Raw genomic sequence first — 13916 nt, forward strand, 5'->3', positions numbered from 1 at the left:
GCAAAGCTTTCAAAAAAGTGATACTAGCTCAGTTTCTGTGTTTAGCCCTGATATTTCACATGCTAACTGAGGTACACTATCTGAGGTACGAAGAGTCCAACAGGGAGCAACAATGCATCTGATCTGCACAGCCGAACAGCTACTTTCTTTGCAAATACTGCAAAAGCAGAAGGGTGTACTTCGTTATCCTCACAGAGCTGGTCCATTTTTTTCTATTGTTCAATAAAATGACAGTGTGGCGTCTGTTGGGTGATTTAGATGATTGTAGAACCTGGCAAAAAGCAGGTCACTTTTTATTTACCTTAAGAGTAAAACCTTTAAAAGTGGGTGTGCTTCCTTTAAACTGTGACTGTGTTTCCGTACAGTTGAACTGCATGCTCTCACTTCCTTTGTAATCTTCTCTGATACGAGTAATGAGTGAATTAGGAGTGGGCCGGAAAGTTAATTTTGTGCCTTGGAGGCCCTGTATATATATTTTTTTAAATTTAGTGAATGAAGTCAGCACGTTTGTGCTCCTAACAGAAAAACGCTGCTCCCCGAAGCAACATTCAGTGCTCAGTGTATTCTGCTGTACACATACCCACAGAAGGATCTCAGACCCAGTTATCAATGGTGTTACACCCCTCGTCATGGTCTTTGGCTGGTGCACTGTCTTCACTGGCTGGGTTGATGAGGATAAATGTGAACTTTAGGTCCTGCTGTGTTTGGTTTGGCATTCTATCTCTAAGACTTTACCTTTCAGTACTCTCCCAGCTCAATAAAAACCAGTATTTTCCTACAGTCTGCGATCGCTCTCTGTTTTATGCTGCATCCCACAAACCTGGTCGTAACAAAAATGAGCGCCCATCCAGGAGTTCGAACTTTTAGCTCATCGCTGGAACACACAGGCAGAAACACTCATCTGTAGGAGCCAGAACAAGATTTTACTGTTGTGCTTTTATCTCTGCCTTGTATCGTGAGGCCGTTTAGCGTGAGAGCACGTCTTTGAGGAGGTGCGGGATGAACAGACTGTTGAATCCTGCAAACCTTTATCTGGAGCTACACGCATACATTTTCGCCATTCCATGCCTCGGCTGGCTGAAAACCTGAACTTAAAGGTCTAATAACAGAATTCAGTTGCACAAGAGGACATTTAGTCACTCCACTTAAGAAAGACCCCCTTCTTCACCTTAACAGTTGTGTAGTTGCTGCTTTCCTGAACGTGCAGCAGCGTGCCGCTCTTGCTCCGTGTCCTGAACTTGACCTCCAGGCTGCTCGGGCTGATGGCGTCGGACGCCGCGCCCTGCAGTGATTGCCTGAGCAGGACGTCACGTTTGGGGCCCTGCTTCAGGGTATAGTCAAGGCGGCCGGTGCCATCCAGTGACAGGGCAGTGTCTGCTGTCATGTCTGCAGAAAAAAAAGACAGAAAGTACTCTGAGTCTCTGCTGAGGTCACAGACGTTTCATGTGCCAAGTGAAAATTTCCTCTTCGCTCTCGGCGGCTGTGGGTTTGAAATTATTTTCCCAATTCCACTTCCACAGCCAAATATTTGTCCCCATGCTCTCACCAGTGGTTACAAATACCTTCCAGTATGCTAGGGAGTCCCCGGAACAGCCGATGCGTCTTTGGGTAACTCATTAAATCCTTACATATGCTCTCTCAGGGACCGAAGCTTAAAGAAAGAACCGTACCAAAATGCCTTGAATGTGAATGTAATCCCCAAAACCTAATGTAATACCAAATGTATGTGTTTATTAGATATATAAACATAAGCCTTTAAGTGCATGATAAGATTTTATGTTCCAAAGCACTCTAATAGCTGCGCTTCAGCCAAATATGAGTGTAATAAAAACAACTGAAGCCCTGAAGCTGTCATATAGTCAGTATGTGCAGCCCAAAATCTGCAAAGTCCCAACTCAAGACTCCAAGTATGAAAAACATCATGGATAAAAATGTAATAAAAGGTGTAATCAGCCGTCATCCAAAAGGTTTTCTTTTGACCCAGTGACATTTTCCTTTCTGTCATTTGAAACAGCAGTAACACGCAGTGGTTAAATTTTCACTGAGGTTCGGGTCTCCAGTAAGTGAAACACTTACAGAGAAAATAAAGTTTGTAATTACCGAGATAAAACTAGGCCTTGTAAACCATTAGCCACTCACAACAGATGCTAAACTTAGCATCTGCCATCCAGCTTCCTATCACCTATGAAATAAAGCGTTTCACTGCAGCTACTTATCAAAAAAATCTATACCAACTAGAAATGGGTACATTTTTTTTCCCAATGTTTTTCTCTAAATCTAAAAAAATTAGGCATTTATCCGGTGCATAATGTCTAGTGCAACCATCCGCCTTCAGAAGTGATGATTTATCTTAATATGCATCTTGTAGATAGATAGATAGATAGATAGATAGATAGATAGATAGATAGATAGATAGATAGATAGATAGATCTTTTCACAACTAAAGGCATGGATTTATGATATGTAAACCAGGGTATTTTGTTATATTTTAAAGTCGCAAGTTTGCAAGAAGAAAATGGCCGTCCTCTAAGGTTTGAGAGGTAAATTCTGAAGATACATATCTGCGTATCTTCCAAAGTGTAAGTGGTACACCCGTGGTCTTTTCCTGTATCAGAACAACACTGTAAAAGGGAACTAAAAGTCAGTAAAAATTCCTTGAAATTAGTATATTTTTCCTTGATTTGAGCAGGTAAATAAGATCATTTGCCAATAGAAAAAGATTTTTGCATTTAAAACAAAACCATTCATCTACATCTTATTTCAAGTGCGGGATGTCTAATTATCTTATTGTAGGAGTAAAAATACTCATCCCTGCTCAAATCAAAGAGAAATACACTAATTTCAAGAAAATTTTACTTAGTGCAACTCCTGGATGCAGATACGATGCAGCCGTGTTGCAGCTTCCTCTGCAGCCGTTCCAGAGGCTCATGGGGAGTCGATTCCTTCTACTTCAGATCTTTGCACTAGTTTGTGTCAGCCTAGAAATCGTTCTTCCCTTAATGAGTTTTTTGGACTTCGTGCTTTACACAAATGAAGAAATCCACAAGGCCAAAAAAGGGCTCTTTGAGTTGCTCCTCATTCTACGATGACCCGAGGAGCAACTTTTCTGGTTCTGATTACTGGAATAATTTTTTTTTTCCCTAATCTGTCATTGCAGAGTCTCGATCTACTCTATAGCATTTTCTTTCTCTCTTTTTTTTTCACATGACTGCATTTGGATTAGAAAAATATGGTTCTGTTTTTTCACGCTGTAAAGTCAACCAGCAGATTTCCCACCAAATTGAACCTGACAGTAAACACACAATAGTTTCCAGTTTTCTCAGTAATGCCACTATTTGTTTCCAGTAAGAATATGTAATCCTCAGAATGTGTGTGCACTGGTGCTGCAGAGGCTGTGGTACATCACAATGTGGCGCCAAAAAAATGTTGTCCGTTTTCTCCATATAGCTCATATAGAAGTGACAAAATTAACGATGCAAACTTACATTTCTCACAGAACTTTCCGGTAAAGCCGTCCACACACTGACACTGCTGCCAAGACCAGTGGTCCAAACAGGTGCCCCCATGTCTGCAGGGGCTGGCGGTGCAGGCTCCTTCCAGTCTTGGGCATCTATAGACACACAGCCATACAAAATCCCGACAATCAGACGGGCACTTTGACAACTCAGGCTCACAGTAAGAAGCCCGAGGGTCTGCTGGAAAAGAAACTCAGAAAACAGGAGCAGATGAGCTTTGATTTGTCTCCCGGAGCGGCAGTACAAAAACCAATAAAGAACCCCGGAGGATTAGCATATTAAAAGATCTGCCTTTGCCTCACTATTCACTGCTGAGATAGAGAAGAAAATATTCAGCAACTGCCTTTCCCCTCGTCAAAGGTCTGCCATTTGTGGTTAAAAAAAAACATCTTTTAAAAACTCCCGGGAGGATTTGAAAGTGTGGACAGATGTCCCACAGCGGGATCCGAGAAGGTTAGAGAAGATGGACGGATGAAAAATAAAGGGGAAAAGACGGAGAAACAGAGAGAGTCCGGGGATGTGTGGGGGGGTGCAGACCTGTCAAGGATGCCACGCGATGCCAGCGCCTGACTCGGCTCCAGCGGACGGCCGTTGACGGCGAGCTCCATGATGCAGCCCACAAAGTCGTGGGTGGCGATCTGACCACGGCGATGGAGGACCGGTTCTATCGACCTGACACCTCCGACCGAGAGGCGGTTGGGCTGCACATCCAGGATCCTGCAAACACGCAGACATGCACGCGCTCAGAAATCCAACAGCTGACGGATGCATTCAGGGGCCTTGAAGCATTCACACGCACCCACACGTCAACAAAAAGATGCTGTGGGTCAGCGAGCTTCACGACAACATGGTTGTGAAACTCGGCCAAGACCTCAGCTCCACACAAAGACACGGAGAAAACATGCAAAGATGCCCCCCACCCCCTCACACCGACACACACTTCCATGTTTTAAATACAAAGTGAGGACCTTGCTTTCACTTCCATTGGCTGCCATTTATTTCTAGCCCTTTCTATGACCTAAACCTGATACTAATTGACACCTTAGTCCTAAACCTAACCTCTAGCTCAGAAAGGAAGGTGAGGACCAAAAATATGTCCTCATTTTACAATTTTTATGTCCTCATTTTGCTAGTAAAATGTGCAAAAAATAAAATAAAACCTCACTCGGCTGCAAGTACAACTACACACACACACACACACACACACTCGCACCATGCCTGGCTTAGGGCTGTCAGTGTGTGCAGGCACTGAGAACTGGCGATTTAATGAAGGTTTATGGCATATTTGCTCCAACACATGATGTCATTCTCACTGACTAGTGTTGACTCACTATAAAAGTATGTTTGACAAAGGGCTCTATAGTAGCTTGTACAGGATTCTTACACAGCCTGGAAAAATATGTGATTGCATTTAAATATTTTACAGATCTGGATTAGCATGGACAAAAAATCCGTCTATACTTTCTTATGTTAAGGTTTGGGCAGGGTCAAGATTTAAAGGCTGCTTAATGTAGAAATGTGTAAAAATTGTCTTATTTCAATTTATTTGCACATAAAAAGTGGCTCAAATATACACACGTTTTAATTTATTCCGCAGGCATTTTAAGACCTGACCAAACAGATATTATCATAATGGAAGTCAGTCAGTCCACTTCCGTATTACTTGATGATATATTACTGTCTATGTTTCGTGTTGTGGTGATGTCTTTGTTTAACACTGGGGGGGGTCCTTTAATTCATAAAACTGTTCCATCCTGGTTCCACCAAAAAAAGAAAAAAGCCAAGAAAAATGCTCCTAAAGACCATGAATAAGATTACCAGAATGTTTGGCTGCTCTATAAAAAATAATATTAAGATATGGAAAATACAACGAGCCACTTGCACCGTACTCTAGATATTAAATTGTATGTCTGTTTATCTTTTATACTGCAAAGAAAAGGAATATTGATCATTAGGTCAAAGAGCACCACTACAACTATAAATCTGTTCTGCTCAAGTCTAATCTTTCCATTAGCTTTAAAGACCATGCACTATAAATTATTAGCAATATAGTTTTGTTCACATTTTGGATGGATTAAAGCTGCTGGATGTGTGTGTGTGAGACTCTCCTACCAGTCAGCGTGTACAGCCACGTTGCTCACAGCACAGTATCCTGGTTCCTGCTCATCACTGCACAGATCCACGGTGAGGGACGCTGCCTGTAGGATGAGGAGAACAGAAGCACACGGTCAATGTTTGAGAGAAGACGTTAAAGTTGTCTGAAGGAAATCCTGATCAGACCTGAATCATCAGTGGTGGACTGAGCCTGACAGAAAGTTTAATCTCTCAGCTTCGCTAAAAGGCAACTGGGAGAGCAAATCCACTTAATGTCTTTCAGAATTATTTATACCTCTTTTTCCTCATATTTTGTCCCATTACAACCACAGCCATCAGTGGGATTTATAAAAAAATTGTATAAGTAAAAAATAGGTCACATCTGTAAAGTGGAATAAAAATTATCTATGACTTTATAATTAAATAGATAACCATCTATCCCTTTCTTTTTTCCAGAATTATGCACTATTCAGTCTTGGTTTATCACATACAATTAAAATAAAATCCATTAAGGTTTAAGGATAAAAATTTACTAAATGTAAAAAAGGTCAATTTGCATGAAAATAATTGTCAGTAACTGCCTTGCTTTAGTTACCCAGCTTAAGTGAGTTTTTTTCCCCCTGAGATCCTTTCTGCAGATCAAGTAGATATAAAACCTGGACTCGATTGTTTTGTTGTGCAAAATGTGACCATGATAAACTATTAAAAAAGCTTTTTCCACCTCTATCAAGAGATTTATCCAAATCATTTAATGGAAAATAAGCCAAATCTCTAACGGCGAAGCCATAAAGAAATGCATAGCTGTGACAATCTGGCTGGTTTTTCATATTTTGGAGAGAAAAAAAAATGAAACACACGTTTAGTGAAGGCCTTCAGAGAAATCAGAAAAAGTAGCCTAGATGAGAATTAACACAGTTTGTAATGTAATTGCCCTGAATATGAAGTGCTCATCAGTTATTTGGTTGGCTTGGTGTGTTGTACTTTCTTAAAAATATAAAACTGTCCACTCTGCATGTTTTTTTAGGATTACATCCACCGAGCTTTGCTTAGTATGTTCTCATGAAGGTGGATTACTGCCTCCAGTCCAACAGCATGTTAAAGATTAATTGAAGTTTTTAAATTGGCCGTAGGAGGCAGCCTGTGTCCGCCTGGTCGTCTGTCTCTCTCTTTTAGCTCACTGACGGACAGATTGGCTGTTCAGGGAGAAACTTTCCTCTCACCCAAAGGCATCCAGGACCCCCCGCTAACCTCTGCAGGATTTATACGTTGCCGCTAACGGTATGGATGCAAAACATACGCCAACGTTAACTGATTAGATGTAACAGGTCCTCTGTGCCCAATTACCTTCCTTATTTTAACAAGCTAATCCAAATATTCAACACAAGGATAAGCAGATTTATTCCCGCCTTTATTGTGACTAACATTAAAAATGATTCACTAAATAAACAAATTCCATGTTACTTAAACAGCTGTTAACGTTTTTGGACAAAGCGATTATTTTATGTCCTGTGAAGCGTGAGGTGAGAAGATCCAAATGACTTCGGAGCTCTATGCTATTAAAATACACCGCCTGATTGCAGACAGAAGCGGTTTATTTTAGTTAGGTAGGAAGATGAAAAGCAGAACTGCTGCTAGGAGAAAAAAAAAATCTAAAAGCAATATCAACGCGTTGAGCTCCACAACAGAAGGTGAGGAGCTTTTCTTTAAAAAAAAGGTAAAAAGGCTCCTTTAAATTTCCCTAAATAATTTAGCTTAAACTGAAATACGTTAACAACAAATTCAAGCATACAGATGCAACACTGCAAATAAAACCAGAGGCTAGATGGATGGATGGATGGATGGATGGATGAATTGATGAATGGATGGCAGTGCAGTAGGTAAGATAGCTCAGCACTTAGTCAGAGGTAGGTTGTCCATCGGTTAATATTCCACCGCTCTTCTGATGCCAGATTCTCGGTGGGAGAGCTTTAACCGAGCTCCCCACACTTTCTCCTTTTCAGCAACCTAGTCCAACTCATTTGGAGTTTCTCCGACATGTTTTCAAGTCAGCCAAGTGATATAATGTCTCAGGTAAGTCCCAAGCATGCACCGAACCACTTTCCAGTTTAATATGATAGAAAGCCCCTCAGAAGGTATCCTTATCACATGCTACACATCATATCAAATCACAACTAATGAAAAATCAGCAACATCCCAATCCCAAAGCAATGCTTAGATGCAACATTTAGCAGACTTTCTCAAGAGCCAAGCAAACACGCGCTCCATGTCAGACAGAGGCTCACTATCTTTAAAGCAGACAGCGCTGTAAGGATATGTTCTAAAAAGCGGTATATTGAGAACCAGGAGCATAATAAAATCTCACCAAATCCATCCATCAAAACATTCCTCCTTGGAGAAACCCCTAAAGGAACCAATTAGTTGCAGTTTGCATGACTTCTTCTGGCTTAGTGGGTTTTTCTCAACTTAGTGTTGAGAAAAACCCTCCATGTTTGTTTGGTTGTGTGGCAGAGGCTGCCCAGTCAGCCGCACTGCTGGCTCGCAGCATAAACGTTCCCGGGGTCTTTCTGCATAATGGAAAGTGTATGTTCTCCCTGTACATGCGAGGGGTCTCTCCAGGTACTCCAGCTTCCTCCCACAGCCCAAAAACAGGACGGTTAGGTGATTTTGTCTCTGTGTGTCTGTGTTGTGATGGACGGACGACCTGTCCAGGCTGTGTCCTGCATCTCGCTCAAATGACCGCTATAGACAGGCACCTGCCTAAAGGGACAATAATACTAACTAGGCGCTGTAAGAACATATAGCTGTCCAAAGGTGACAACACTTAAGTTAGCATCTCATCTAAGCGTTTCATGTACGTACAACAGATTGAACCTCATTTGTTTACAACTGCTGACCAACCCTTTGTGATACAAATAAGAATGTTTGTTTAGTCCACGTTTAGTGTAGCAATACAAAAAAGGACAATTTCTATGCTTTGCTTCATGATCGACAACTTAGCATGTGATGCATATGCTGGTGAATATTTTCAGTCATCCAGGTCATAGTCAGGTAAAAATACAAAGCATTATGGAAAACAAGTCCAGTTGCTTTGTTTTTTCTTTTTACTTTTTTTGGCATGTGATACATAGCTTCCAATTTGAAGCCAAACTATTTGACAGCATTTCTAAAAGCATTAGATCAACTATTGACTGACTGGTGACCTCTGCACACTCAGATTTTCCGTGATCTACCTCTTTGCGGCTGAGTTGCTTACACATTGCAAAAATACTGCTACCAGCGGACTGTGGAATAGTTGCTCAGCAAATCTAGTTGCAAGCAAATCTTAAAAAGGCAAATCTCAGATGTGGCATCCAATCACTGAGCTCCTGAGAAATTACCCATTCTTTGACAAATGTTTTTTTTTTTCCTTTTTTTTTTTTTTTTAGAAACAGTCTGCATGCACCCATTCTGGATTTATTCACCTCTTGACAATAAAGTGATTGGAATAGCCAAAATCAGCACTTTAGATAGGTTAGTGAATAGTTTTCTCAATAGTTATAATAAAAGCCAGAGACGAAAGTATTTGATAAACTTTAGATATCTATGTTTTCATCAACTTGTGTCAATTGGTAGACTTCAGGTTTCATTGACTAATGATTTATTCTACTCCTATGCATGTCGTTCATTCTGCATGCTCAGGACATTTAGTATGACCTCTACAGGGGATGCAAATCCAATATTGGTCATTATTCGATTCATATATGTGATAAGAGAGTGGCACAGAAATGCCAAACATTTTTCTGTTTCCCGACAGTTTCCTGTTTTTCCATCAGTGCCAGTAAAGCATTTCCCCAGATGTGTGCTGTTGCTTCTGCGTTCGGATGTGGGGAACAAGCCCAGGAGGAAGAAAAGAAATGTGCCGGTGAGGAAACTGTCCGGAAAAGTGTGTGAAAGTGTTGAAAAACCGGAGCAATCACGCTCCACCTCTCCTGGAGTTTAAGTAAACACGGACCACACCAGCCTGGTTCTCTGACACAAATCATCCAGCGGAGCGTGACCCTGCAGGACGAACATGTGCGCACACACAATCTGTGCAATCACACACATGGATTCACCTGAGCTTTCAGAACAAAACATTTAATGGATCTTTTTTTCTTTAAGAAAGAATAAAAGGTCAGAAATTAGGAGCAAATGCAACATAAAAAGATGAAGCTTATATTTTTGTGTTCTGTTGACACTGATTTGAAAAAAAATAAAAATAAATAAATGCTGATAAAACTTTATATTGTTACCTAACAAAATTGACTTGAGGGACCACAGTATTGCACTCTATGTTTGCTGTTCTTCACCTGCTTTGCGCCCGTTATTGGAAAAAACAATTCACTAAATCAAAAGCTTGTTGTTGAGGCTTTTTGACGACATCAAAAACTAAACTCTCGGACTATCTTTTTAAAACGGCCTTCAAGGAAGGCCTTTATATTTTGTATTTAAAACAAACTGACTTGTTTCTGTCCTCTATGGTCCAGTAGTCAATCGGTGTTCTTGGCTGTATAATTTCATCCATACTACACCTGGTATTTTCCTGCTGCGCCACAAAGGCTTTTTATCGGTAGTTCAACTGATTACAAAGACACTTGCGTTTATTTCAAAATCAAATTGTTTTCTGTTACATTCATCAGAAATCAACCAATTTCTGTTGTTTTCCTTCAAACATAAATGCATCTTTGTGTTCCTAATGAGGTAAAAATGAAAATCATGAACATTAAACAAAAATCAGTTCATAACAGAGACTTTAGTTATTGAATAGGAAGTTCTGAAAAGAAAGATAAATGGCATTTTTTGTTAATCAGGCAAAAACAATAAATAAAAACTAAACACTTAAAATGCAGTGTTACAGGATAAAACTATGGGTATGGGACATGTCTGGGAATCACTTCCTTTGGTTTCAAAAAGGTGTATCATAGGTATGTCAACAATAGCAATTCAAGGCTAGAAGATTTTTTAGGCCTAGCTTGTAAAAGAGGGAAAACTCAGCTGTTATGTTCATAAAAGTTTGTGCTTATTTAAAATAATGATTTAGAATTATAAAAAGACAAGTGAGACTATTCTAAGGAACCCAAAGTTTGGCTAAGACTTAACTTATTTATTATTAGCTGATTTACATTGCCTGACGTCTGCAGTCAAGCATTTGATATGCTGTTTATTGGACAACCAAAAACCAAATTCTAAAAGGTGATTTTCTTCTAAAATGGTCTAAGAAATTTCACCATGGCAGCTGAAAAATTTAAAGGTCACACCGCTTAAGTCTGCCAGAAGCGAAACTGCTGATGCATCACTAAAAATAAATGTTATACAGACATATTCAGGCTCAGAAGAAAGCTGCTGTTATTTTAGGCATTTAAGGAGAATTCAAGAGCGAATCTTCATCCAAACCTGATGTTCATAGAAGTGATTTCAACACCACATATGACCTCTGTGCTCTGTCTGATCGCTCAGACTTCAAGGAGAAGTCTGTGTCTGTAGTTTCCCCCTGTTTTTGAGATCATAAGCCAGGAACAGGAAGTGGGAACTGACCTGATGCCCAACCACAGAAATGACCCACATCAACTTCTGCAAACACGGCCATCGGGTTCACTTTACAGCGCCCGAGGGAGCTGGCGTTACAGTCCTGACATTTCTCACTCACTCTTCAAGAGCACAAACACCTCGATTTTCACCGACTCGCACTCCTCAATATGTGCTGTATTCCTTTTCCACCCCATCACTCTGCAACATTTCAAAACTGACAATTTAACGATTTTACCAGCTTCCTATGAAACCCCGCCGCACTGCGGGAAACGACAGATCTCTAGTCCAGCAGGAGCGAAGCATTGGTGGAGATCTGACAGAACCTGCTCGGGCTTTTTGCCCCCTTCTCCTTGCCACTGTGCTGCTGGCATGGAGGAGACTCTCATTCAGAACACGGGAGACACATTTTCATATTTCAGGGCCGTTGTGGATCCTGGTATCGTAAATCTCAGCAACCAGCAATGTGTAATTACAGGCCATAAAACCTCTAAGTTGAGCTATCAGTGGTTTGGGGTTTTAATTATCATCTGAGGAGACCAGAACCGAATAGGAGTGCAGATTTAAGCTGTAAAAGCTCAGGACATAAATGTTGTTGAATGTAGATCTTTCAGTTTCAGCGCTCTTTTGGCGACTGGATCCATAAAACTAATATTGTTCATAAACCTGTCAATGAAAAATGCCTCTTACCATCCCAGCTCTCCTGGCGATGACTGTGTGGAACTGGCCGTCTGAAACTTTGATCATGGTCATCAGCTTGTAGGTGCCGCTGCCCAGGTTAAAGGAAAAACGCATCCTGCCCTCAAAGATCTCCAACGCCAGGAACTCCGCCTTGTCGCCCGTCTGATTGTCGTGGTTGTACATCAGCAGCGCGTTGCTCATCAGCGTGGCGAACTTGATGTAGATGTAGTTGTTGTTCGGATCCAAAGAGGGAAACTCCATGTAGGAGAGCTCCTCGAAACCATAGCTGTTCAGCTCGCAGTGTTTACCAAAAACCCCTGAGGAACAAAAAGATAGACCAATATTATATGCTTACACTGAACAGGTTAATCATAATCTTCTAAGACGGTCCTGCAAAGACGTACATCTGGTTTTCACCCACGGTTTTGGCATTTAACGAAAACAAAAACACAGAGCGTGAAAAATGAAGACGGTTGCAGCTTCTGCTTAAGAAATTGGGGTTTGAGAATGATGGATGTCTTTCCCGTAAATACTAATCCTTTATTTATTTATTTTTTATTTTATGAAGTGATCCTGCAAGTTTCCTTTCATTACTTACCAAACGGACAGTGACAGTAATATCCATCCAACCGGTTCTGACAGGAGCCGCCATTAAAACAAGGGTTACACTCACAGTGATTGATGATGGAATCACACGTTTTGCCTGAGTTCACAAAACAACACAAATTAAAATGGATGGGGGGGGGGGTGGACAACAGGCGAAAAATGCTCAACACTGAGTCATGCATGCCTTTCATGACATCACAGCTGAAAACTGCTCTGCAAAAATAGTATATATATTTTTTAGTCGACCTTTGAGTAGGTATCAAAACACATGGGGAAGTAAAAAAAAAAACCTAGAAACTGCAGTTCTAAGTTTTGATTATGAGGAAATTATAAAAATCAACATGCAATTATTTATAAAACAAAGATCAAGCCAAAATGGAAAAGCCCTGAATAAAAAAGCAAATACACCCCATGGCTGAACAGCTTGTTGAACCATCTTTATTAGCAATAACTCATCTTTTCAGTGAAGCCTTCGTTCATTCAGATTTTGGACATTTGTTTCTCCTGTTAACAGTTTAGATAGAGTGCCACTGCAACACCTTGATTGCTTTTTTACCATTCTGTTTTAGATTAGATGTCTTGTTTGGGATCACTGTCCTGCTTGAAATATTCAAGACGCGAACTGAGAGCTTTTAGAGTCTGAGATGAAGTTCTTGGGTTTTCTACAGATTTTCTGATCTTTTATCATTGCAAAAATAATGAACTGTAGGCAGTTTGGAAATTACCTTACAACCCATTCTAAATAGATGTAAAGAAAGAGTTGTTTCTCTAAGGCCATTGCTGATGTGTATCAGCTTTGGCGTTAAGATAACATAAACCTGTGTGCTCCAAACCAGTGAATAGACAAAACACATTACTCATTTAGTGTTCACACTGATAACTATCAATTAATCATGCACTTTTGATCAACTGTTACTTTTGTCCTTGGAAGCAGCGTGAGTGTACTTAGTTTTTCAAACACAGCTTTCCCATTTTGGCTTCACCATTGTTTGTCAATGACTGTTGGAAGTCTGTTAATCAGGCCATTTTGAAATGATCTGTTTAGAGAAACTCTTTTCCAAGGAGCGATTATTCATTCTTTTCGCCAAGGCTGATTTTCACCTGTTATGGAGGAATTTGAAATGTCCAAGATGACATAACTGCAAGAACAACACACTCAGTTTGGAAAAGCCAAATGATCTCATTGAGCTGGCCAATTCAAAGAGAACAATCAGGCTTCCTAACCGACTGCAGGCTGCTTTTGTTAGCGTTTTATTCCAGTGCAGACAGACAGACAGCTGAAATGTACATGGATGGCTGCCACACATGGAGGCAAAGGTTTAACATCTTGATAGGGAATGTGACAGTGATCATAAAAACAACAGACACAAATGATGTGTGGCACATGGTACAAAAGAAACAAACTGACAGTGAACTCTGGGAGTAAATTTAATGCTGTAAATCCTGAGACATGTTGCTTAATGGAGATGGATTTAG

The 13916-nt window shown here is 40.5% G+C and overlaps 1 protein-coding gene across 2 annotated transcripts in view; it reads right to left on the bottom strand.

Annotated features, from left to right (window-relative positions):
- The window catches only part of LOC105937734 (protocadherin Fat 4), a 142448-nt gene that overhangs the window by 9519 nt on the left and 119013 nt on the right, over positions 1-13916 (bottom strand). Inside the window, exons 10-15 of one of the 2 annotated variants that reach the window (XM_012879216.3) lie at positions 12433-12537; positions 11844-12151; positions 5628-5713; positions 4053-4232; positions 3486-3610; positions 1169-1386 (exon numbers count right to left, since the gene is read on the bottom strand). In XM_012879216.3, coding sequence (XP_012734670.2) covers positions 1169-1386; positions 3486-3610; positions 4053-4232; positions 5628-5713; positions 11844-12151; positions 12433-12537 — 1022 coding nt within the window. The remainder of the gene's footprint in view (positions 1-1168; positions 1387-3485; positions 3611-4052; positions 4233-5627; positions 5714-11843; positions 12152-12432; positions 12538-13916) is intronic. The other variant, XM_021324844.2, reaches the window with a different exon arrangement.

Source organism: Fundulus heteroclitus, chromosome 23 (assembly GCF_011125445.2).
Source record: "Fundulus heteroclitus isolate FHET01 chromosome 23, MU-UCD_Fhet_4.1, whole genome shotgun sequence".
Classification (NCBI taxonomy): domain Eukaryota; kingdom Metazoa; phylum Chordata; class Actinopteri; order Cyprinodontiformes; family Fundulidae; genus Fundulus; species Fundulus heteroclitus.